Source organism: Euphorbia lathyris, chromosome 6 (assembly GCF_963576675.1).
Source record: "Euphorbia lathyris chromosome 6, ddEupLath1.1, whole genome shotgun sequence".
Taxonomy (NCBI): Eukaryota; Viridiplantae; Streptophyta; class Magnoliopsida; order Malpighiales; family Euphorbiaceae; genus Euphorbia; species Euphorbia lathyris.
In genome coordinates this window covers 26,904,341-26,926,823 of record NC_088915.1, presented here as the reverse complement: position 1 = coordinate 26,926,823, position 22,483 = coordinate 26,904,341, and the positions used below count along the sequence as shown (strand labels likewise).

The window sequence follows — 22,483 nt, the reverse complement described above, 5'->3', positions numbered from 1 at the left end:
TTTTGAAAATGTTTAGTAGGAAGTATTGTAATAGGTATAAATATGTAAAGAAACTCTAATTTTAGGTCAGTTTTATAAATTTACCAAAGTACATGATCCGAAATTTCACAAATTTGAATAGATAAAAAGTAAATAATAATAAAAAACGGGAGGCAGAAACTAAGTGGAGGTAGGCAAGTGCAATAGCATTTCTTCAGTGTTGGCAAATCAACCGTAACAATAAAGACAATCTGCCCTAATTAAAAATAATTGATGAATAATTTAATGAATCATTTGGAAGATTAAGGTTCAATAAAAATAAAATAAAAAATTAAAGTACTATTTGGTCTCAAAATATTGGTTTTTGCACTATTCATCTCTTGTAGGGATGGTAACCAGTACGTCCTAATAAGGAGACTTTCCATATTCTAATATAAATCGAATAGCGAATATTCGTTTGAATATTCGTAAACGAATAGCGAATATTCGTTTGAATATTCGTAAACGAATAGCGAATATTCATATCGAATATTCGTTTTTTAAATTTATATATATTTCTGTCATCTTCTTAAAAAAACAGATCTGTTACTTTACAAAGAAAAAAAACGTTCCCGAGTAGAAATGGTGGAATTAGAAAGGAAGTTATATTCCAGGAGCAAGGTATGTATATAATTCAATTCACTTTTTTTTAAAATTTACTTTGATTTCTTTATGATGTATGATGACTGACTGGGTTTAATGAATTAACCTTAGGCTGTATGTGGTCTTACCAAACGGCCAGAGAATTCACAGATGAACATAGATACGGATGATTTGGATAATGAGTTGGCTGTGGCTGAATATGTTGATGATATATACAAGTTCTACAAACTCTCGGAAGTATGATTTATTTTTCATCTCTCTATTTTTATCCCCTTTTGTTGGTTTTTACGCATCAATTCAATAAGAATAAATTTGATTTTTGCAGGCTGATGGTAGAGTCCATGATTACATGTACTTGCAGCCAGAAATCAATTCAAAGATGAGATCAATTCTTGTAGATTGGCTGATTGAAGTTCATAGAAAATTCGAACTCATGCCTGAAACTCTCTATCTGACAATTAACATAATTGATAGATTCCTAGCAGTGAAAGCTGTATCAAGAAAGGAACTTCAATTGGTCGGCATCAGCTCAATGCTTATTGCATGCAAATATGAAGAGATATGGGCACCGGAGGTATGAACGGACATCATTTCTCGAATCATTATTCCAATTCCCGCTTTGAAGTAGCATTAATTATTGGTTTGGTTCTAAATTGCAGGTTAATGACTTCATTTGCATATCAGATAACGCTTATATAAGAAAACAGGTTCTGCAAATGGAGAAATCTATACTGGGAAAGCTGGAATGGTATTTAACTGTCCCAACACCATATGTCTTCCTAGTTAGATTCATCAAAGCCTCTGTTCCATCTGATAAGGAGGTATGAATAAATAAAATCTTCCCAGAATTAGAATTCTATTGTGCATATTTTGGTTAGTACTAATACTTGATAATGTTAAAAAAAACAGATGGAGAATATGGTGTTTTTCCTGGCTGAACTTGGTCTGATGCAATACACAGTTGCTATAAATTACTGCCCCTCATTGATAGCTTATTCTGCTGTGTATGCTGCACGATGTACCCTTGACAAGACCCCTTTTTGGACAGAAACTCTGCAGCATCACACAGGATATACTGAAGATGTGTTAATGTAAGTGAAGTGAATATTCCTTCCTCCTTTGTATAAATGAAGAGCATGACATTTTTATGTTTTGAATGTGGCAGAGAATGCGCCAAGCTTCTGATTAAATATCACTATGAAGCTGCTGGAAGCAAGCTCAAAGCTGTGCACAAGAAATTCTCAAATGCAGAACGTGGAAATGTGGCTCTTCATACTCCAGCCAAACAACTTTTGGCCCCTGAATTTCTTTGATTTTTTTCCATATCTGAATTTTGTTCACATGAGGATCATCTTTATCTTTATGTTATGATTTGTAGTTTGCTATGTAAGGATTCACTGTTTTCTTTTCTCTCTTTTTGAGAGAACCCTGATGAAAGGAAGGCGTGGAAGTATGGAATTTTCATTTTAATCAATAATGAATCCTATTTATTGGGTTAGAAATTTTTTATTGGATTCTCTCGGTCTCTCAATAATACTTTACAATAATTATATAATTGTTTAAATAAAATCATAAACTGATATATATAACCGATAATTAGGGGATGTACATGTGGTTAACCAGTTCATTAAATTAAATTAAATTCGATCGATTTCATTTTTTCGGATTTTGAAAAACGCTAAACATGTATCAATCCATCATATTCGGTTAACTAATTGTTTCGATCGTTGCCTTAAATCGCAGTAAAAATGGTACTAAAATGCATAAATCGCACAAAAGATCACAGTAAAAGTGGTACTAAAATCGCTTCCAAGTTATCTTCATCCAAATTATGTTTGCACAAAATATATTAAGTGATTATATATATATATATATATAGTGAGAGTATACTGAAAAATCAATTTTAAAAATGTTTAGTAGGAAGTATTGTAATAGGTATAAATATGTAAACAAACCCTAATTTTAGGCAAGTGCCATAGCATTTCTTCAGTATTCGCAAATCAACTGTAACAATAAAGACAATCTGCCCCTTCCCTTTCTTCTTCCCATTTCCATTACCATTACCAGGCCAATATTCATAAAATTTCACCTTAACAAAGTGGAAAAGAACCGACCCAGTTATATTGTTGCTCTCTCTAAGAATCAAATTAATATCATGGATTTCCAAGTTGTAATCCTTGCTGGTGGCACTTCGAAGAAATTGGTTCCTCTGGTTTCTAAGGTCTTATTTCATTTATTTTCTCTCCATTGGTTTTCCTAGGAGAATTAGTAACTAATTTTTTGGTTCTTTTTCAATGCAGGAGGTTCCAAAAGCTCTGCTTCCGGTGGCAAACCGACCGCTTCTTTCTTACGTTTTGGAGCAATTGGAACTCTCCAATCTCAAGGATCTTATTGTGGTATCATCCTTTTTTTTTGTCGGTTGTGTTTTGTGTTACTTCAGCGGAATAGAATGAAAGGAAAAAGTAAATCAAAAGTTTCGTATCATGGGATATTCACAAATAAAATAATTAATTTTAGGTTCGATTCTTAAAGATATGAAAGTAAATTCTGTTTCGTAGGGTTTTAGGGTTTCTACCTTTATAATTTCGTTTTTCTGAATATGTTGTGTTGTGGCATAGGTGGTTGAAGGGCAAGATGCTGCTCTTAGCGTTGGTGCTTGGATATCGGGTGCTTATGTTGATCGTCTTCATGTTGAGGTATTTACATTAATTTCTTTTTTATATAGTTCAGTGAATCATTTGATTTTATCCTTGAATTTTTAAGAATGTGATTTCTTCTCGTTTGAATATGTTATGGGTGAGAAAGGTTGTGTGATTGCTTAGCTGATAACAAATTAGTTGTAACATGCAAAGGGGGAAATTGGTAATCATATCAAGTGATTATTAGGTTGAGATTTTTTAAGACATGGAACTTTGCAACCTGTTAATTGAGGAACCTGACAGTGTACTATAAGACTGTTGCTTCTGGGCACTAGATTAATGAGAAGAGACATCATATGCAATTATTGCGGAAGGATGAATTAGTCTATGGCAGAACGAAAGATTGGATAACCTCTGCCATGGTATTATTACCTTATGCGTTTGAATGACTCACATTTATTACATATACAACTCATGTTATATGAACTATACATATAAAACTCATATCATATGAACTATGTACTGCTGTCTAGTTATGGATACTGTTGGATTCTTGAACTCAACAGTGTTCAGAGGATTTTTCCTCCTTGTGCTGGAAACCATGCCCTTATTCATGGAAAAATGCTGCAACATTGTTCTGTAAAGAGAAAATAGGAATATTAGGAAGCTGCAGATTTAATGGTTATATTTTCTTCGTATAAAGCTTTAATTTAGCATATTTTTAGATACTTCTTGGTTTCTGTCTTCGTGATGGAAAACATTTGAGACTTGGAAAAAGAAACTGAAAGTTTGGCTATGAGAAGCTGAAATATGTTATCTTTTCTGCTTGCATACAGATGCCTGTGGCTGTACCCTTTTTTTAATTATTTAACTTCCATTATTGTTGTTTTGTGTGGTTTAAGTATTAGAACTTTTCCTTTTCCTTGTTCTATAGGTTCCTACTCAACATCAGAAAATCTCTTTTTGAAGATTAACAAACATGCTTCAAGTTAAAACTTATGGAATTTAAAGCTCACAGTGGGGAGAAAAAAGAAAAGAAAAAGACAATGATTCATTGCCCATTCCTTTTCGGCCCCTCTTTCTCTGCGCAATTATTATTATTTTGAATCTGGTTAACCAAAGATTCCATGCTCAACATTATTGTCTTTAGCTTGATGTATAACCCCTAATTTGGCGGTGGTAAGTCTTGGTGGAGAAAAAGGACAATCAAAGGGTTTTGGGGATGAGTTTTAGCATGTGGAATAATTGGGGGTGGGAAGGGCAGATGTCAGTACAGGATATGGTAAATAAAATATTAGTTGCCTTAATAGTCATCCATGTCTTATTGAAGATGTCAAAATTCCTGGAATTGGAAGAATTGAAATGCAATACATCAACGTGAAAGAGGAAGAAGGTGATTAAACTGACGTTTGCAATAACACTCTCTTCAGTGATTCAAGCTGTAAAGTAATAATTGGTAAACACTCATTATCAAAAGACAAAAAAGGAACGAGTTTGTGAGAAATAAAACCTTTTGATGGCTTAGGAAGTCTTTGAGTTCAATTAATTCCTATTATTTGCATGAAATTTGTTGACTTCGATTAGCTGAGTATCCATCTTAGGAATCACAAAACCTTGACCTCCAATTGATGACATGGTAATCAAATGAATTACTTGAGAAATGTCAAATTTCTCACAATCCTAGAACCTGGACTTGAGCTGCTTGTATTTTGTGTTTATGATTGCATAGCTAACAATTTGTTTATGACTGAATTTTTGAGTAAAGTGACCAGTAAATCACTTCTTTAACTGGGGTCATATAGTGAGTATTTTACTCTGCAGATTTGCATTAGATGCAGCCATGAATTGCATGGTGCTTTATTGGGGCTGTAAACTGTCCCGGTCAATGCAGGGAAAACTGAGAGTGAAATAGTGGTTCTCATGTAATTTATGTAACATTGTAAACCAAACTAAATTGAAATATACGGTTTTGCTTGGTTTTTAGATGGATTGAGGCAGAAAGGTTTAGACGTATGATTATATAATTAAGTAAAAAGAAGAATATTTGTTGAGAACACTGGCAATACTGATTAAAAAGAAATATAAATATGTGTAATTAAAACATTAAAGTATAGATATGGGATTTTGTGCTTATTGTTGTATCAAGTCTGATGGACGTAACCTATACTGATAAAATTAAACTACATGTTAACTTATGTTGTTTTAAATGCCAATATATATGTTTGTGTGCGTGTGTGCAATTATTTAACTTATATTATACTTTTTTTATGATGATGAATAAACATTGCATTGCATAAATGATACAATCGTGCATACAAAAAAAGGAGTAATAAAATGTACTGTTTGGTTTGGTCATTAAACCAAATCAAACTCTTTTGATCTGGTTTGATAATTTTTTAACCTGACATGAACTATTAAGACTCTTACCATATCAAATTATCTATTTTCAGTTGGGTCCTTTTTGGTTCAACAGTTTCCATGGAATACCTAGTTATTCTTGAGTGTACTTTTCATGGTCTATTCTTATTGATATGATGATAACTGTTCCTTTGTCTCTGGTCGTATTGGTGTGTGTTACACATTTTCAAATATCATGAAAGATGAAGGTCTGTTTGGATTGGCAGTTTGCTATATGTATATAGCGCTAGGAGTTACATGCAGTCTCTTTACTTCAGACGCATATTTAGCTAGAACTTCATCTTTTACCTCATAATTTTTGATCACTTGATTAACCATTAATTTGGAATCACTATAAATTACGACCCTTTCCGGAGTAATTTCTTTTAACAAACGTAACCTCAATATCAAAGCCTCATATTCCGCAGCATTGTTTGTTGCTAGAAAATCAAGTTTAGCCGCGTACCGTAGTTTTATGTATTGAGGGCCTTGGATCACAATCCCGATTCCTGCACCCTCTGATGAAGAAGCTCCGTCTGTATACATTGTCCACTCTTCCTCGGGAACTTTTGAGAGATTCTTTCCTTCATCAGTAAATTCGTTTATGAAATCCGCCAGGACTTGACTTTTTAACGCGGATCGACCCTCATAACGTACATCAAATTCGCCTAGGCGGATTGCCCATCCCATCAGGCGTCCTGAGGTATCTGGCTTTTGCAACACTTTCCTCATGGGTATATGTGTTCGCACCACAACAGTATGAGCTTGAAAATAGGGCCTGAGGCGGATAGCGGTTGTGACAACGGCTAGAGCCATCTTATCCAGTCTGGAGTATCTAGTTTCAGCCTTTTCAACACTTTGCTCACATAATAGATGTGATATTGCTGCCCTTCTTCTTCCCGGATCATAACCGTGCACACAGCTCTGTCAGTAACTGAAACATACATATAAAGAGTTTCACCTTTTATTGGCTGACTCATCAAAGGCGGCTCTGTCAAGAATCGCTTGATTCCCTCAAACGCTTTTTGGCAATCTTCATTCCATTCAAATGCCTTTTGCTTCTTGATAACTTCGTAGAAGGGTTGACATCTACGCGCCGAGCAAGAGATGAATCTTCCCAAGGCAATGATCCGCCCATTAAGGCGTTGTACTTCTCTCACGTTCTGAGGCACCTGCATATTTAACACGGCTTTGATTTTGTCCGAGTTAGGACTCACTCCTTTCTGACTGATCATGTATCCCAAAAACTTTCCTGATGTGGCTCCAAAAGTACACTTCTCGGGATTCAACTTGATATTATGACGTTGGAGTACGCCCAATACCTCCTTTATATCTTCTGCGTGTTTTTCCACCGTGGTGCTTTTAATGATCACGTCATCCACATAGACAGAGAAGTTATCACCCTGGCTATCCGCGAATATCTTGTTCATCATCCGCTGATATGTAGCTCCTGCATTTTTCAAGCCAAAAGGCATGACTTTAAAACAATAAGTAGCTTGGTGAGTCACAAATGAAGTCTTGATTCTATCTGAAGGCTCCATTGGGATCTGATGATAACTTGACTTCACATCAGTAAATGAGTACATGGCATACCCAGCGGTTGCATCTACCAAAACGTCAATGCATGGTAGAGGATAATTGTCTTTGGGACAAGCTTTGTTGAGATCTGTAAAGTCAATACACATCCGAAACGATCCGCCAGGTTTTTTGACAAGGACCACATTCGCCAACCACTGAGTATACAATACCTCTTCAATTGCATCTGCTCGCTTGAGTTTGGCGATTTCTTCCTCAATTACCTTCTGCCTTTCGGGGCCATGCGTTCTTCGTTTCTGAGCTACAGGGGTTGTGCTACTGTCAATGTTAAGCTTGTGTGTGATTATGTCATGATTAATTCCTGAGAGAATTGCATCCTTCCAAGAAAAGACTCCTTCAGCATCTAGGCGGACTTTAGTGATAGCATCCTTGACTTCCCCCTTTAGACCTTTTGCTAGCCGTACTTGTTTCTCATCCGCCAGAAGGTACATTTCTGTCTCGCCTAAGGCCATTGTCGTGAGATCCTCTTCTTCTTCTTTTGACGATTGCGGGCGAATAGCCAGAGATGCAGTATACGTTTCTTGGGCTATTTTCTGACTTCCCTTGACCATTACACCTCCCTTGACCGTTGGGATATAAAGTGTTAGATGGCGTATAGAGATAAGAGCTGCGGCCTCAGAGATAAAAGGTCGACCCAGAATGACATTGTACGCCAATTGTCCGTCCAGTTTTGATCCTCACCTGACAACTCACAATCCAAAGTTACCTGGCCCTTTGTTCGGATAGTGTGCCCAGTTACGCCCAGGATGTCTACTGCTGTTGTCTCTACCTGAATGGGATCGATCATCAATTTAGCAAAGGCACCCTTGGTGATGACGTTGCAAGAACTTCCAGTATCAATCATCACTCTCTTCATCTCCCAGCCCTCTATCATCATTGTAATGACTAAAGCATCCGCATGTGGTGGGATCTCAGGACCACTCTCTGCAAACGGGCGATTCAAAGATGCTTTATCCAGAGCTGCGAGCTTTGCTTTCTTTTGCGCAGGTTGATAGTCGAGTCCGCCTGCAATGACATGGATGGTTCCTTTGGCATTCTTTTTTTGAGTCATCCCTGTTTCTATCATTATCTCCCTTCTTTCCATCGCTTTGGCCGAACCGGTCCAACTTTCCTTTTTCGATAAGTCTTTCGATCTCTCTAGCCAATTCCCAGCATGCATCTGTATCGTGTCCATTTGCCCTATGATATTTGCAATATTTTTTAGGATTCTTACCAACATTAGTGGAATCCCCCCCTTTGGATCGGGGTATGAAATGCTCCGTTTATGTTGGCTATTCTCCACCCACATGAGGATCTCACTTTTAGAAGCATTGAGTGGAGTAAAGTTAGGAACAAATGTTGATTTATGTCGAGAGCCTTTATTCTTGTTCCTGGAAGAAGAATCCCGATTCTTATCCTTCTCATGGTCACGGTTACGGGAGTCGCCTCTTGATTTATGAGATGGGGAGGACTTTTCTCGGCGGATGTCATCTACCTCCATAAAGGCTTTGCAGCGTTCAATTAGATCCGCCATATTGCGGGGCTTTCGTCTGATCAAGTCCTCCTGTAAACTCTTGCATGTCGTATTCTGAGCCAATGCCTCGGTGGCTATAGAAACGTCTACATCGACAATACGTATGCACAGCTTGTTGAAATTATCAACATACTCCCGGAGAGGTTCATTAGCCTTCTGTTTTAACTCGAAAAGCTTGCGAGATTTAATGACTGGCGGGATACACTCGGCGAACTTTGCGCAAAATTCTCTGCTTAGCTGATCCCAGCTGTCGACTGATCCTGGAGGCAAAGATTGGAACCAATCATAAGCAGGCCCGCCCAGGGTTGTTATGAACATCCGACACAAGACAGCCTCGGTAACTCGATTAAGGCCCATCAACATCCGATATTTCCTGGCATGAGCTTCTGGGTTATCAGTACCTGTATAAAGAGGAATATTAGGAATTTTTTTGGCTCCGTGTAGTTTCCTCTGCTTCAATCCAGGCTGTAAAGGGCGAATCTCTGTTTGCGAAGGGATTGTGCCTAGCATTTTCCTCATTCATCCGATTTACGGTTGCCATAACTCTTTCTTCAAAGTTATCTGGCTCTCCCCTTCGGGGCCTACGCCGCGGTGATCTAGTTGGAGATCTGCTTGGAGAAGTCGAACTGCTAGATCCAGAAGATGGATCTGATGGTGTACGTCCGCTTCTACCTCCTGATCCGCCTCCATTACCACGTCCGCCCCTTCCCGATCCACCAGCTCCTGATCCGCCAGCTCCTGAGCTGTCAATATTTAATCGATCTGGACCTCTGGGATGACCTGCAGGAACGTGTCCAACGTTTGTTGGCCGTGAGGATGTTACCGGCGGGACATCATTCCGATTTGTGTCAATAGGCCTTTTACTATGCCGACGTACTGGAGATGGAGGTGACCGACCTCTGTGAGAAGAACCTGGCTTACGTGATGGAGAGGTTTTATGGTGCTTATCTGTCCGCCGTTTCTTATGCTTGTGCGAACCTGAACCCTTTTCTGGGAGCGCAGATCTTACACGCTGAGGGACGCTAGGAAATAATTCACGGTTGATTGGTGGTACGCCAGATGGCATGGCAGTAGTGACCACATCATCCGTTGCGGTTGCATGAAGAAACGAGGAGTTTTGTGCCTGTGGACCTAGGAACATTTGTTGTGACCATGGTGTAGCTGTTGATGTTGACGCTATGCTCCAGGTTGGAGGGATAATCATATATGACCGTAAAAGATTACCCATTTCAGCTCCATATTCTCTTTCAATTGCTCCTGCCCACATATCAATCATTGCCGCGGGCGGCGCACTTGACGCCGGTGGGATAACCTGAGCTAAACTAGTTGCGGGCTGACTGATGGAGTGTCCATCCCCGAGGTGGGATTCGGTTCTTCACTTGTCATAGTTTTTTAGAATGTTCTTGTAGAAACCTTGATTTGATTAAGGATCCACGATCACCGCACCAATTGATAACAAGTGGAGAAATTCTGATCGGATAGTCTCTGTGGGGGGCGTCGTTGGGTTCGACGGGGGGAAGCTCCGATGCCAAAGTCAGTAGAGATTTGGAGAATAAACTGAATTGACAAAGCTTAGAGAATATAGAAAGTATGTGTACCTTTGATAGCCCCCAGATGTAGGCTATTTATATAGTTGATAAGTTGTAACTTCTTAGTTCCATTAATGCTCCATTAATGGCGAGTTATTGAGCTTCTTTAAGACGACCGTTATTAACTGATTGATAGTTCATTAATAGCTCTTACTGCTGTATTTAACCTGACCGTTATAAGGCTAACAGCCTTGTCCGCGGTGATTCGCCATGGAGACCCGCCAGCGGATCTCAGATGGCCGGGCTTAGGGAGATAAGCCCATTGGGCCGCTTTGATACGTCGGACTTGGCTGATGAGTGGCGTATCTTCAGGAGAATATCCTTCTTGGTCCTTAGGGATAATATCATAATGTTATCATCGTTCTAGTTAAAAAGGTAGGCGGGTCGTACTGCATGTGCATCGATTTTACAGATCTCAACAAAGCTTGTCCCAAAGACAATTACCCGTTGCCTTGCATTGATATTCTTGAAGTTCAGCTATCATCAGATCCTCATGGAACCATCAGATAGGATCAAAACGTCCTTCGTAACTCACCAGGCCACCTATTGTTTCAAAGTTATGCCTTTTGGACTCAAGAATGCAGGAGCCACCTACCAATGAATGATGAACATGATATTCGAGGGAGCAAAAAAGGGATAACTTCTCAGTTTATGTGGATGATATGATTATCAAAAGTACCACCATAGAGAAACATGCTGAAAATATCCGAGAGATCCTGGGTGTCCTTCGATGACACAATATTAAGTTAAATCCAGAAAAGTGTACTTTCGGAGCCACTTATGGAAAATTCCTAGGATACATGATCAGCAAAAAAGGTGTAGGTGCCAAGCCTGACAAGATCAAGGCAGTATTAGACATGAAAGCTCCGCAGAACGTTCGGGAGGTACAACGCCTTAATGGGCGAATCATAGCCCTGGGGAGATTTATTTCGTGCTCCGCCCGAAGATGTCAACCTTTTTATGAAGTGATAAAAAAACAGAAGGCCTTCGAGTGGAATGAGTGTTGAAACACCTTTCTACAAGATTTTGATTTGACAAAATTAATTAAGTGCAATTAAATATTCTACAACACACTAAGTTTAAATGCTTTGATTTGTTGTTACTAATATGTTTGTTCAATGTTGAGTTTATAATTTGTTATAAGACATAAAAGATCATAAGGCCCAAGCCCTATATGGAAGTCAAGGCCCAAGTCAAACAAGCCCAAGACCACTCAGCCCGCATGTTTCAAAACGCTGCCGTTGAGTGATGAAACGCAAGCTGAGCAAAGAAGGATCCAGAAGATCCACGTAGACAACTTCGGCAAGAAGCTGCTGAGCTGTCTCGACAAAACGTACAAGACAGCCGCTGACCACAAGGCAACTTCCAGACAAAGTATTTCCTCATTTAGTTAAGAACAGAAGACGCAGCAAGCTGTCTAGTTGACATTACCTAAAATGGAGGAACATACTGTCACACTGACCGAAGAACAGAAGATGCTGGAATCTGATTGGCCGAGAGAACTGCTGACAGACTGAGTGAAAACGACTTGTAGCCGTTTCCCTCCAACGGTTATTTCGAAATTCGAAATAACCAGATGCCTTCACAGCCCTCTATAAATAGAGCCTTCAGAATCCTCATTCTATATAGAACTTTTGAGCAAAGCAGTTACGCTGACCAAAACGCAAACAAAAGTTCTGCACCAAGAAAAGCAAAGCAAATCTTACACTACAATTTCATATCTGTGTAAAAGTCTAGAATGATTGATCTTCAATCATCTAAGGTGTTCTAGCAATTGTTGTTTAGGACAAATCTTAATCATTTCTAGAATTAGAAAGGAGAAGCTGAGTACTCGGTTTTAGTACTTAGTGAATTAGAATAGAAGTGAGTAGAGGTATAGAGGAAGGTACTCTTGTTATACTCAGCTTCTGAATTGTAAAAGGTTTTGAGGCTCTACCTTTAAAGAGCTCAGTAGAGAATTCAAAATCTCGGAGTCCCGGGGACAGGAGTAGGCTTAGAAGAAGCCGAACCTGGATAAATCTGCTGAGTGAAGTATTTCTAAACCTTAACTCCTTATATATATTGCTTGCTTAAAATAACCTGAAACTGACCAAGTAAAAGAGGTCAAGCTGAGCTGTGCGCTGTAAAAGTCTGAGTTGAGGAATAGACTCCAAGTGCTATTTCCTGACTCAAGCCAAGAAACTGACCTAGTCACCAGTTGACTAAGCCAGTGTCCTGCTGATCACTCAGCGTAGTTGTTGTAAACCTTTTCTTTGAGAAAAGAAGTCTGCCCTAAATTTATAAAAGGTCGAATAGTTCCTAAACCCCCCTTGGAACTATACTTGCAACCTTACAAGGGACCAACAATGAGGATTGCAAACAAGCCTTCGAAGGAATCAAACATTTTCTCTCGGAACCACCCTTGATGAGTAGGCCACTAAAAGGTGAGAATCTATACATGTATGTTTCAGTCACTGACAAGGCAGTTTGTACAATTATGATAAGAGAAGAAGATGGTCAACAATATCCAATCTACTATGTAAGCAAAGTCTTGAAAGATGCTGAAACTCGGTACTCGAAGCTGGATAAAATGGCCTTGGCTGTGGTCACAACTTCAATTCGCCTAAGACCCTATTTCCAAGCCCATACGGTCATTGTTCGCACGAACATACCTATGAGAAAAGTACTGCAGAGACAAGAGACTTCAGGGAGATTGATGGAGTGGGCGATCCGCCTCGGTGAATTCGACGTTCGTTATGAAGGCAGATCCGCTCTAAAAAGTCAAGTCTTGGCAGACTTTGTGAACGAATTCACTGAGGAAGAACAGAACACCCCCAAAGCTGAAACAGAAGAGTGGACAATGTACACAGATGGTGCTTCTTCTGCAGAAGGATCAAGAGCAGGCGTTGTGATCAAGGGACCCCATTACATTAAGCTCTATTATGCCGCTAAATTGGCATTTCCAGCAACAAACAATGCAGCAGAATATGAAGCTTTAATATTGGGGTTACACCTGTTGAAAGAGATAACACCAGAACGAGTAGTGATCTACAACGACTCCAAGCTAATGGTCAATCAGGTGATAAAAAACTTCGACGTAAAGGATGAAAATTTGATCAAATATGTTAAAGAAGTTAAAAAATTACTGAGCTATTTGGAAAGCAAAGAAACCAAATGGGAGCTGGTCCATGTGTTACGAGGATCAAACACAGAAGCGGATCACTTAGCTAAGCTAGCCTCAAGCAAAGATCAGTGGACAGACCTACAATGTCCTTTCGAGGTAAAGGACTGATAACATTGTGATATTATCCCGAGGACCAAAGAAGGATATTAACCACAAGAAACGCCGCACACGGCGTATCAAGGAGATTCGACGAAGCTGATCACCAAAGCTATGCCACATGAGATCCGCTGGCGGATCTCTAAGGCGAATCTCCAGAAACAGCACAATTCGCCTTATAACGGTCAGGTTAAATACAGCAATAAAAGCCATTAAATGAGCTATCAATTGTCTAAACGGCCATCTTAAAGAGAATCCATAACCCGCCATTAATGAAGCATTTATGGAGCCAAGGAGTTACGACTCCACTACAATATAAATAGCCTCCTCCTAGGGCTATCCAAGGTACGCTTACTGGGCACTCACTATCTTCTTTGTCAATTCAGTTTATTCTCCAATTCTCTACTGACTTTGGCATCGGAGCTTCCCCCCGTCGAACCCAACGACGCCCCCCACAGAGACGTAATCAAATAAGAAATTCTCCACTTGTTATCAATTGGTGCGGTGAGCGTGGACCCTTAACCAAATCAAGGGTTTTATAACCACGTTAGAAAGAACATGGCAAGTGAAGAACAAAACCCCACTACGGGGATGGAAACCCCATTAGTAACGCCATCCAGTCAACCCATAACCAGCGTTGTGCATGCTGATCCGGCAGAGGGAAGTATGCAGCCTGAAGCTTTCATCGATATGTGTGCTGGAGCAATTGGAAGAGAATTTGGGGCGGAAATGGGCAATCGCCTACGGTCATTTATGATTGTTCCTCCAAGCTGGAGCCTGGCTCCCGCATCGACGGTACCGCCATGGCCACATCAGATGGCCCTAGGCCCAAACGCCCAAAACTCCTCGTTTCTTCAAGCAAACGCAACGGATTCCCTGGTAACTACCACTATTCTAGCTGGCGTTTCGCCACTTCATCGCGAATTATTTCCTAGTGTTCCCCGACGTCTAAGGTCCGGACTCCCAGAAATAGGTTCTGATTCGCGAAGGCATAAAAAACGCAGAACGGAGAAACATCGTAAAACATCTTCGCCACGTAGACAGGATTCTTCTCGCAGAGGTAGGTCACCTCCATCTCCGAAACGTCGTCAGGGTAAAAGGCCTATTGACATACCACGAAATACCGGTCCACCGCCATCTTCTTCCAGACCGGGAGACTTTGGCCATGTCCTAGCAGGAAATCAAGGAGGTAATAACCAGTTAAATATACGCCAAACAGTTGGTGGAGGATCAAGCAGTGGTGGATCTGGCCATGGAGGACAAGGCGGAGGCGGCCGTGGTAATGGAGGCAGATCAGGTGGTAGAGGAGATCGATCGCCATTGGATCCGTCATCCGGATCTAGTTTTTCAGCATCTCCAAGTAGATCACCAACTAGATCACCACGACGAAGACGCCCAAGGAGAGAGCCAGAAAACTTTGAGGATCGAGTTAGGGCTACCGTGCTTCGCATGAATGAGGAAGAGGCTAGACACAACCCATTCGCCAACCGGGATTCGCCCTTCACAGCATTGATCGAAGCCGCGGAGGCAGACAGAAACAAAAAAATTCCTAATATTCCCCTGTACACGGGTACGGACAACCCGGAGGCCCATGCAAGGAAGTATCAGATGTTGCTCGGCCTTAACCGTGTTAGCGAAGCTGTTCTATGCCGAATGTTTATCAATACCCTGGGCGGGCCTACATATGATTGGTTCCAATCTTTACCTCCGGGATCGAGGAGGTTAATTTGAATGGGGAGATGGAAGATACTTGTTTTTGGAAGCCTGCAACTGATGGGAAATCATCTAATGGTTGGTTGTGGTTTTGCCGCTCAAATTTGGAGTAGTATCGCTGCATTGTTTGGTCGACGCCTTTCTGATGCGCTTAACTTGCAGGAGGTAATTAATTATGCACTAACGTTTCGTTTTAGTCCACAAGTACTTACGTTGTGGCATAGTGTAGTAGTACATGTGGTATGGGTCATTTGGAAAGCGAGAAATGATAATCTCTTTGACGAAGTAACTCCAAACATTCATCTTGCACTTAGATTGCTTTGGTCGCTGATCTGTCAGACAGATGGCTTGAGTAAAGGCACAACTTGGAACTCACTGGTGGAACGACAAAGTTATCTTCGCCCACGCCTATCAAAGGCACCTCGGATCATTCCAGTTCACTGGCAAGCAGTGCCTGCAGATTGGGTCAAAGCCAATACAGACGCCTCTGTCGTGTTAGGAGCATCCTCGGCGGGTTGTGGGGGGTATATTCCTCTCTAGTTTGAGTTGTGTTGTGGGTTCATTCGCTTTCCCAACTCAGGTTCCGTTTGCTCACATGGCAGAACTACAGGCCATAGCGGCAGTGAGATACGCTAAGTCGAGGGGCTGGAATAAGATCTGGCTGGAGAGCAACTCGGGCTATGTAGTGATGGCCCTGCGCACTCACACGGCACAGGTTCCTTGGCATCTTCATTCGGATTGGTCGGAGTGTCTCTCTTTTGTGGCGGACATGAACTTTGTTTTATCGCATATTTATCGCGAGGGTAATCAAGTCGCTGACATGCTTGATGTGTTTGGTCGTACGAGTCAAGTAGCGAGGTGGTGGAAAACTGCTCCTAGTTTTTGTAATAGTCTCATCAACGATAATGCCAATGGCCGACTGGCTTATCGGATTGTTTAAATTTCCCGTTTCTTTGTTTTTCTCTTGTATGAATTTTCTGCTTCCTATTTTAATAAATTGGGTCGGGGGTCTTTGGTTAATATATTGGGTCGGGGGTCTTTGGTTTTGCAGGGGGTGCCAACATAGTTGGGATGTCCTGCTACCATAAACTCCCCTCCTCGCCTTTAATTAAAAATAATAATTAATTAAAAATTCAAATATTGGTGAAAAATTCTGAGTCAGGAGCTTTTTCTAGAGAAATAATTACTTGACGATTTAAATATTACCAAAACAAATATTATCTTTGTAAATTTGAATCGAAAGTGAAAGCACAGAAGACAATTTCATTTAAGAGAGGTTTAAGTTCAAACTAAAATATTGATGTTGTGCTATACTAACTAGAACCAGATTTCTTGTTGGCAAGAACATCAGACATACTAGAAAAATTGACAGAATGTGACTGTGGCAATGAAGGCCAGTATGGATGTTCATGGTGTTGAGAGTAACAATGATCTAATCACAACAATATCAAGCGTGCATCTTCAACATTACATGGTTGTGATGATATGCATGTTGGTTACCATAAAAAGCAGTTAATAGTAGCCTAGTAATGGGCAGTACTGCTAATGGTGGTTATGACACACAAGTGTTAACAATAAAACAGCAGGAAACTGGCACCAGTTGTAATGATATCAAGGGATTTGAAAAAATCATTATCATCAAATAAAACACACGAGACCAGAAGGGGGATAACTCAACAGGATATCCAAATATTTTCATCGCTTCAATAATCTAAACGCCCCATTCACAAAATAGCCTAAAGGTAAGAGTTTCCAATAGCATTTCCATATTCCTCCGACACGAAAGTTTCTTCGCCAAATTCATGGCTTAGGAAGGTCTAGTATGACAGTTTTAAACATATCAACAAGATATTTTCAGAATTTATTTTGGAAAGAGAAAAATTTCAGTGTTAAAAATAACATTCCCAAATTGAATAGTGATAAAAGAGAAAACATTACTATTACCACCGCCCTTATCATTGATGCAAACTGTCATAGTATCACAGTGACAATACTCAAAAATCAAAACACAAGAGCGAACACCAACATAGTTATCGAGAATTTATTTCTTAATAGAAACATTGCAAGAACGAAAAAAAACGAAAAACGAAAAACGAAAAACGAAAAACGAAAAACGAAAAACGAAAAACGAAAAACGAAAAACGAAAAACGAAAAACGAAAAACGAAAAACGAAAAACAACCAAAAACAATACTTGAAAATGCCAAAATGGAAGCTAAGTGATCCAACCTTCAAATGAAGGAAGAAAATAAAGAGACCTACTTTGGCTAAGTTAAGTAGAAAACCTTGTATGCGGCCGCAAGAGAATTGGTTGCGTCTTGGATAGCAAAACGGAGAGACTGTGCCTCCACTTTCAATGAATAAAAAAGGCGAACAGCTATGTCAATCTTGTCTCTGAGACAAAGGGGAATAGCCATCAGACTAGTTAATTGCACTAATGATGTACGACTTAAAAGAGGAGCAGATATGTAACTTGTAAGTACCTAAATAGATGTGGCAGACGTTGTGCAAGCAAACCAATTGCTTGAAAAGAAAAGGTTTTGGTTTCTCTCGCAGTAACATCTGGAAGTAAATACCATCAATTACATTGAAATATGCAAATAGGGTAGAATCACTCAAAATGAAATCATACATATCCTAACATCATGAAACCATGAGCATATATAAAAGCACTCGCTAACCTGATTCTGAGATTGAATAACTATCAAGTAACTTCAGAATTCCATTCAGTATAACTGGGCCCATGAGGTTAAGCTGATCAATTCGTGCCTAAATGATGCATGTAAAAAGTTCTATCATGCATCTGTCAAAAGCGATCAAAGCTTTTCCGAACTTTACAAAGATGCACTGGAACAGTGAAAACACATCACATCACTTCAAGTTACAAGTGTACATACTATATACCAATTGAACCATTTTCATTATTTGACCTTCACAAGCTTAGCCAATGATCTGAAACAGTGAAAACACATCATAGCACTTCAAGTTACATGTGTATATACTATATACCAATTGAACCATTTTCATTGTTTGACCTTCACAAGCTTAGCCAATGATCTTTTGAAGTAGGATATTATGAATCCACAGCTTGGCGACTCTTAAGAAAGTAATAGCATTAAAGGCAGTCAGCCTTCTTGCATCCAAGGGAAATCACATTTTTCGAAGTTAAATTTGAAAAAGTTTACAACAATCTTGTCAAATTCAGTGCCATTTACGTACATGTAATTGTCTCTATATTGATATTTCAAGGCTCCAATTTGAGTTTTCTCCACCAAGAAGAAAGCCAAAAAAAAAAATTGATATTTCAGAGTTGTCTTAATTAAATACTTATATCCATGATATCTCATACGACACTTTAGATACATTTCCAATTTAAATTTTCCCCGGTCAGTCGTCGTTAAATCTATGTTTATTAGATAAGCCTTAGGATAATTTTAATCTCCACCGTGGGATTCTAATAAGTCGATCTAACGGTGACCAACCAACGTTAAAATTACCGTCAAATTTTATGTCTACACTTCTTACTCTATTACAATTTTAAGTACCTTATAAAAAATCACCCTCATTAATACTGTCAAATATAAGGTTATTAATTTCTTAATCAATAAAGTTTGTCAGTGGACTTGGTAACCCATAGTTACGGTAGGCACTGCAATGATCCAATGGTATTTCTTTTACCATATTAATAGACCTAGATCACTCACTTTGAGGAGGCACCTGTTACGTTACAGATAGTAGGGTTTGGATCTTATTTAAAAAGTTCTATTATTTAATTTTCTATTGTTCAGGAGTTATATTATTTAGGGATTTTCATTATTCAGTAGTTTTATTATTTAGGAAGTTCCATTATTTAGGAGTCTTATTGTTTGGGAGTGTTTCGGAAAAGGAATTCTTATGTATTTAGAATCATTGTCTATTTAAAGGGGAGGATCATATTAAATAAAAACAATTAAGCGTGTGAAGGGAGTTTGGTGATCTCTTACAAATTACCATTGAGCTTTAAGGATAGGCAACTCGAAGAACGTGAAAAGCAAGAGAAATCAAGGATTTTCTTGTGAAAGGACCTGTGACAACATCCTATCTGCAGACACATAACAGCACCTCTTCTCCCGAAGTTATAGGACTATTTGTCTTGTCTCCCTAGATATGTACGTGACTGTGTGATTGTATGCGTGTTTCAGGGCAGTAATATTTCCATTCATATTCAGTTTTAGGTATGAATTCCAGGTAGTGACTATATACAAGAAACCAAACCAGTTATTTTAAATGTGCAAGGTTATTTACCAAGAGGTAGAAATTTGATCTTTTTTAGATCCCTTAGGAGCTGTGTTTAAGTGGTATTGGAATTATAGAAAGAAAGTCACTATTATAAAGAGAGATTTTCAAATCAGAAAATGTTGGGTTCTCCATAACAAGCACTTCCACATTAAGCTAAAATATGACAAAAGGAAAGCAAGTCTCGGAAACCCTACTAAGAGGGTGAATTATTCTTCATATTACAGAAACCCATAACTAGATAACAAACAGAGTATAGCAACAATATTACAGGTAAAAGTAAATTAGGTCAATTCTGCTTGCCTAAGGGACCTTCCATTGCAACACATGTACCAGCAATATTTTTTAAAAACTAAGACAAATTCACAGCAAGTCATATACTGAGGCAATCACTTTCAATTAATATTCATTTCTTCTTCATATTTCTGGAAGTTCCTATGGCACAATTCCTTTGGGTTTTGGTAGGTAGGTAGGACAGAGAGATAAATGTCAGTGTAGGATCCACCCGCATCTATTTTCTTTAAAGGTCAAAAATTCTTCACAGTATTTTAAAATTAAATTACAATCCAAAACTAAGAGCCAAGATGCTTACATGTTTAAATACCCAAACAGTGAATTCCATTCCCAATTGCCTTAACCTTGAGGTAGTACCACTCCCTGGTGCATTCAGATTTCAGTCGACAAAAGAAGAATTCAACCATGAAGCTACAATATGATTATCAAACTTGCACGAAAATACATAATGGAAAATAGCAAGATATAAGAACATAAAAATAAGGGAAATACTATGTCAATGATGGGAAAATATCAGAATGTAAAGATTGATGGGACAACAGTAAAATATACTATCTTTTTTTCTTCTCATATTTTCGGCATTTCAGAGGAGCATATATAGTCTGATCTGAGTGATATCTTCAAGCCTTATGCAAGGAAATTTCGAAAAGGAAAAAGGTCATCTTATCTTTTTCAATTATTTAGATTTTGAAGCATTTGGTTGGAAAAGGTAACAAAAAAAAAAAAAAAACTCGAGGATATTTTTAAGAACCTAGTAAATTTTTACAATTACAATGGGCTAATTTTTAATTGGCTTCCCAAGGCATGCCATGGAGCTTTGAGATATCGATCTTAAGCTGAAGCTGACATTAAAATTGAATGAAATAAAATCATTTGTCCCAACAATTATTTTACTTGCTTCTTTATTCTGGCAATTAAAACTATACCATTAGAAGCATTGACATATTGAACAGTATCACTGACTGCAAAACAAAATTGGAAGAGTTTTATTACATAAAAACTGAATCTTAAAACTAAAATAACAAGAATTAAAAGAGGTAAAATGTAGCTATGTACAAGGTGTCAAGAGATTTATTAAGGTCTCAGGCTTTTTAATTGAGTGCTAGTCACTCTTATTTATACATCAAGCTAGGAGCACAAATGTAACTTTACAAGGTGCAAGTATGGAGCAACATCATTGAGTGCAGAAATCCCATAATACGTCCCGCGTATGGTGAGACACGCCCCGCGTATATGCCCATTCCGTCAGAAATCTCCTACATGTGGACCAATTTTATGTTTAATTGTCTCAAATACGCCCTGCGTAGCTGAAGTACGCCCCGCGTAAATGAGTCTCTGATCTTTTTACGTTGAAGAACTACCTTTTATGCCCCGCGTATATGGTGATATGCCCCGCGTAAATGATTTTACGCCCCGCGTATATGGTTTTACGCCCCGCGTAGTAGAGTTGACTCCGGGAGACAATGTAGTATGACTTTCAGGATTAGGCCAATCATTTCCGATATGTGTCATACGCCCCGCGTATGCTGAGTCATTTCCACATGGTGCATGCGGATAAGACAATTATTTCTGACACCATGTTTTATGCTCCGCGTAAATGACGATACGCCCCGCGTAAATGATGATACGCCCCGCGTATTTGAGTAGATTTTCACTCATTCCTCGTACCTGAAATACAAATCTTTAGCTTGACGTTTTATTTTCTAATATTAATCAAAAATAAGGAAAATTAACCGAAAGTAAGGAATTTATTTTTATTTTGTTATTTTATTAAAACACTCTATTTTTGTAATTAAACTTATTTATTTCTAAATTAAACCGTAAATCACGTTAAAAGATAGGGACGAAATGCCCCTATCAAACCTCCTCGGACTTTAAAGTTTTACTTGTCCTCAAGTAAAAGAAATCGAAAGACAATGGATTGAGATAATTGAGAGACAAACCGAAGGGTTGGTTTTACCAAGCGCGTGATTTCAGAGTTACGGTTTTTATGCAAAGATTTCGGTAAGTACCTACGCAAGCAATTGAGTACAAAATTTTATTTGAGACCTCCATGATTAGGTTTAATTGGCGATATTAACGGGAGCCGATCATTTTTTTGAGAACTCGGTAGTACCTCACCAAGGACTTTCACTCTTACGCTCAATTTTTGGTGGGTCGGTGTTTTAGCACTCTTCTTTGCACTTACTCGAGATCATGTTGAATTTGTATTTTCATCCGGGTTTTTCCTCTTAAAATATGGTTAGGCAACATTAAAAATGAACCCGGAGGGGGGTTGTAATGTGGGTGGCTTTTTAGTGGTTAGTTTAAAGAGACTCAAGTTTCAAAATACCGACTTATGATCGCACCGTATTTTGCTTCGGCCTTAGCGAATTTTACAAGATATACTTGAAAATTGCTCGGGTGGAGCTTGAGAATGCCTTTTTGCTTTTATTATATCCTTTGTTTTGATAGAGGCACAAAAACAATATTTTGAAAGCTTATGGTGCTCATTTGCTAAGGCCGTGACTTTTTCCGAGTGATTTGGGTGATTGATTTTGTCGGTATTTGAACAAGAGGAAAAAGGGTTAAATATTAAAAGGGTATTA

At 38.9% G+C, this 22,483-nt stretch overlaps 2 protein-coding genes across 4 annotated transcripts in view; both read left to right on the top strand.

The window, feature by feature from the left end:
* The first annotated feature begins 582 nt into the window (after positions 1-582).
* LOC136233318 (cyclin-B1-4-like) lies at positions 583-1,716 on the top strand. Its single transcript, XM_066022944.1, has 5 exons — positions 583-639; positions 733-858; positions 947-1,195; positions 1,281-1,442; positions 1,531-1,716. Exons 1-5 carry the CDS (start codon positions 601-603, stop codon positions 1,714-1,716), a joined length of 762 nt encoding a protein of 253 aa, XP_065879016.1. The 5' UTR covers positions 583-600.
* Positions 1,717-2,570: 854 nt separating this feature from the next.
* Positions 2,571-22,483, top strand: part of LOC136233319 (translation initiation factor eIF2B subunit gamma-like) — a 38,595-nt gene continuing 18,682 nt past the window's right edge. Inside the window, exons 1-4 of one of the 3 annotated variants that reach the window (XM_066022946.1) lie at positions 2,574-2,842; positions 2,922-3,017; positions 3,240-3,317; positions 5,082-5,243. In XM_066022946.1, coding sequence (XP_065879018.1) covers positions 2,777-2,842; positions 2,922-3,017; positions 3,240-3,317; positions 5,082-5,132 — 291 coding nt within the window. In that variant the 5' untranslated portion in view covers positions 2,574-2,776 and the 3' untranslated portion in view covers positions 5,133-5,243. Of the gene's footprint in view, positions 2,843-2,921; positions 3,018-3,239; positions 3,318-4,194; positions 4,821-5,081; positions 5,244-22,483 lie in introns of those variants that run through there. The other 2 variants (XM_066022947.1, XM_066022945.1) reach the window with 2 other exon arrangements.

Excerpts from the sequence above, each read along its gene's own strand:
- LOC136233318 (XM_066022944.1), top strand. The coding sequence starts at position 601 with ATGGTGGAATTAGAAAGGAAGTTATATTCCAGGAGCAAG. Across the intron at positions 640-732 it reads AGTTATATTCCAGGAGCAAG|GCTGTATGTGGTCTTACCAA; the intron begins GTATGTATATAA and ends AATTAACCTTAG. Across the intron at positions 859-946 it reads AGTTCTACAAACTCTCGGAA|GCTGATGGTAGAGTCCATGA; the intron begins GTATGATTTATT and ends TGATTTTTGCAG.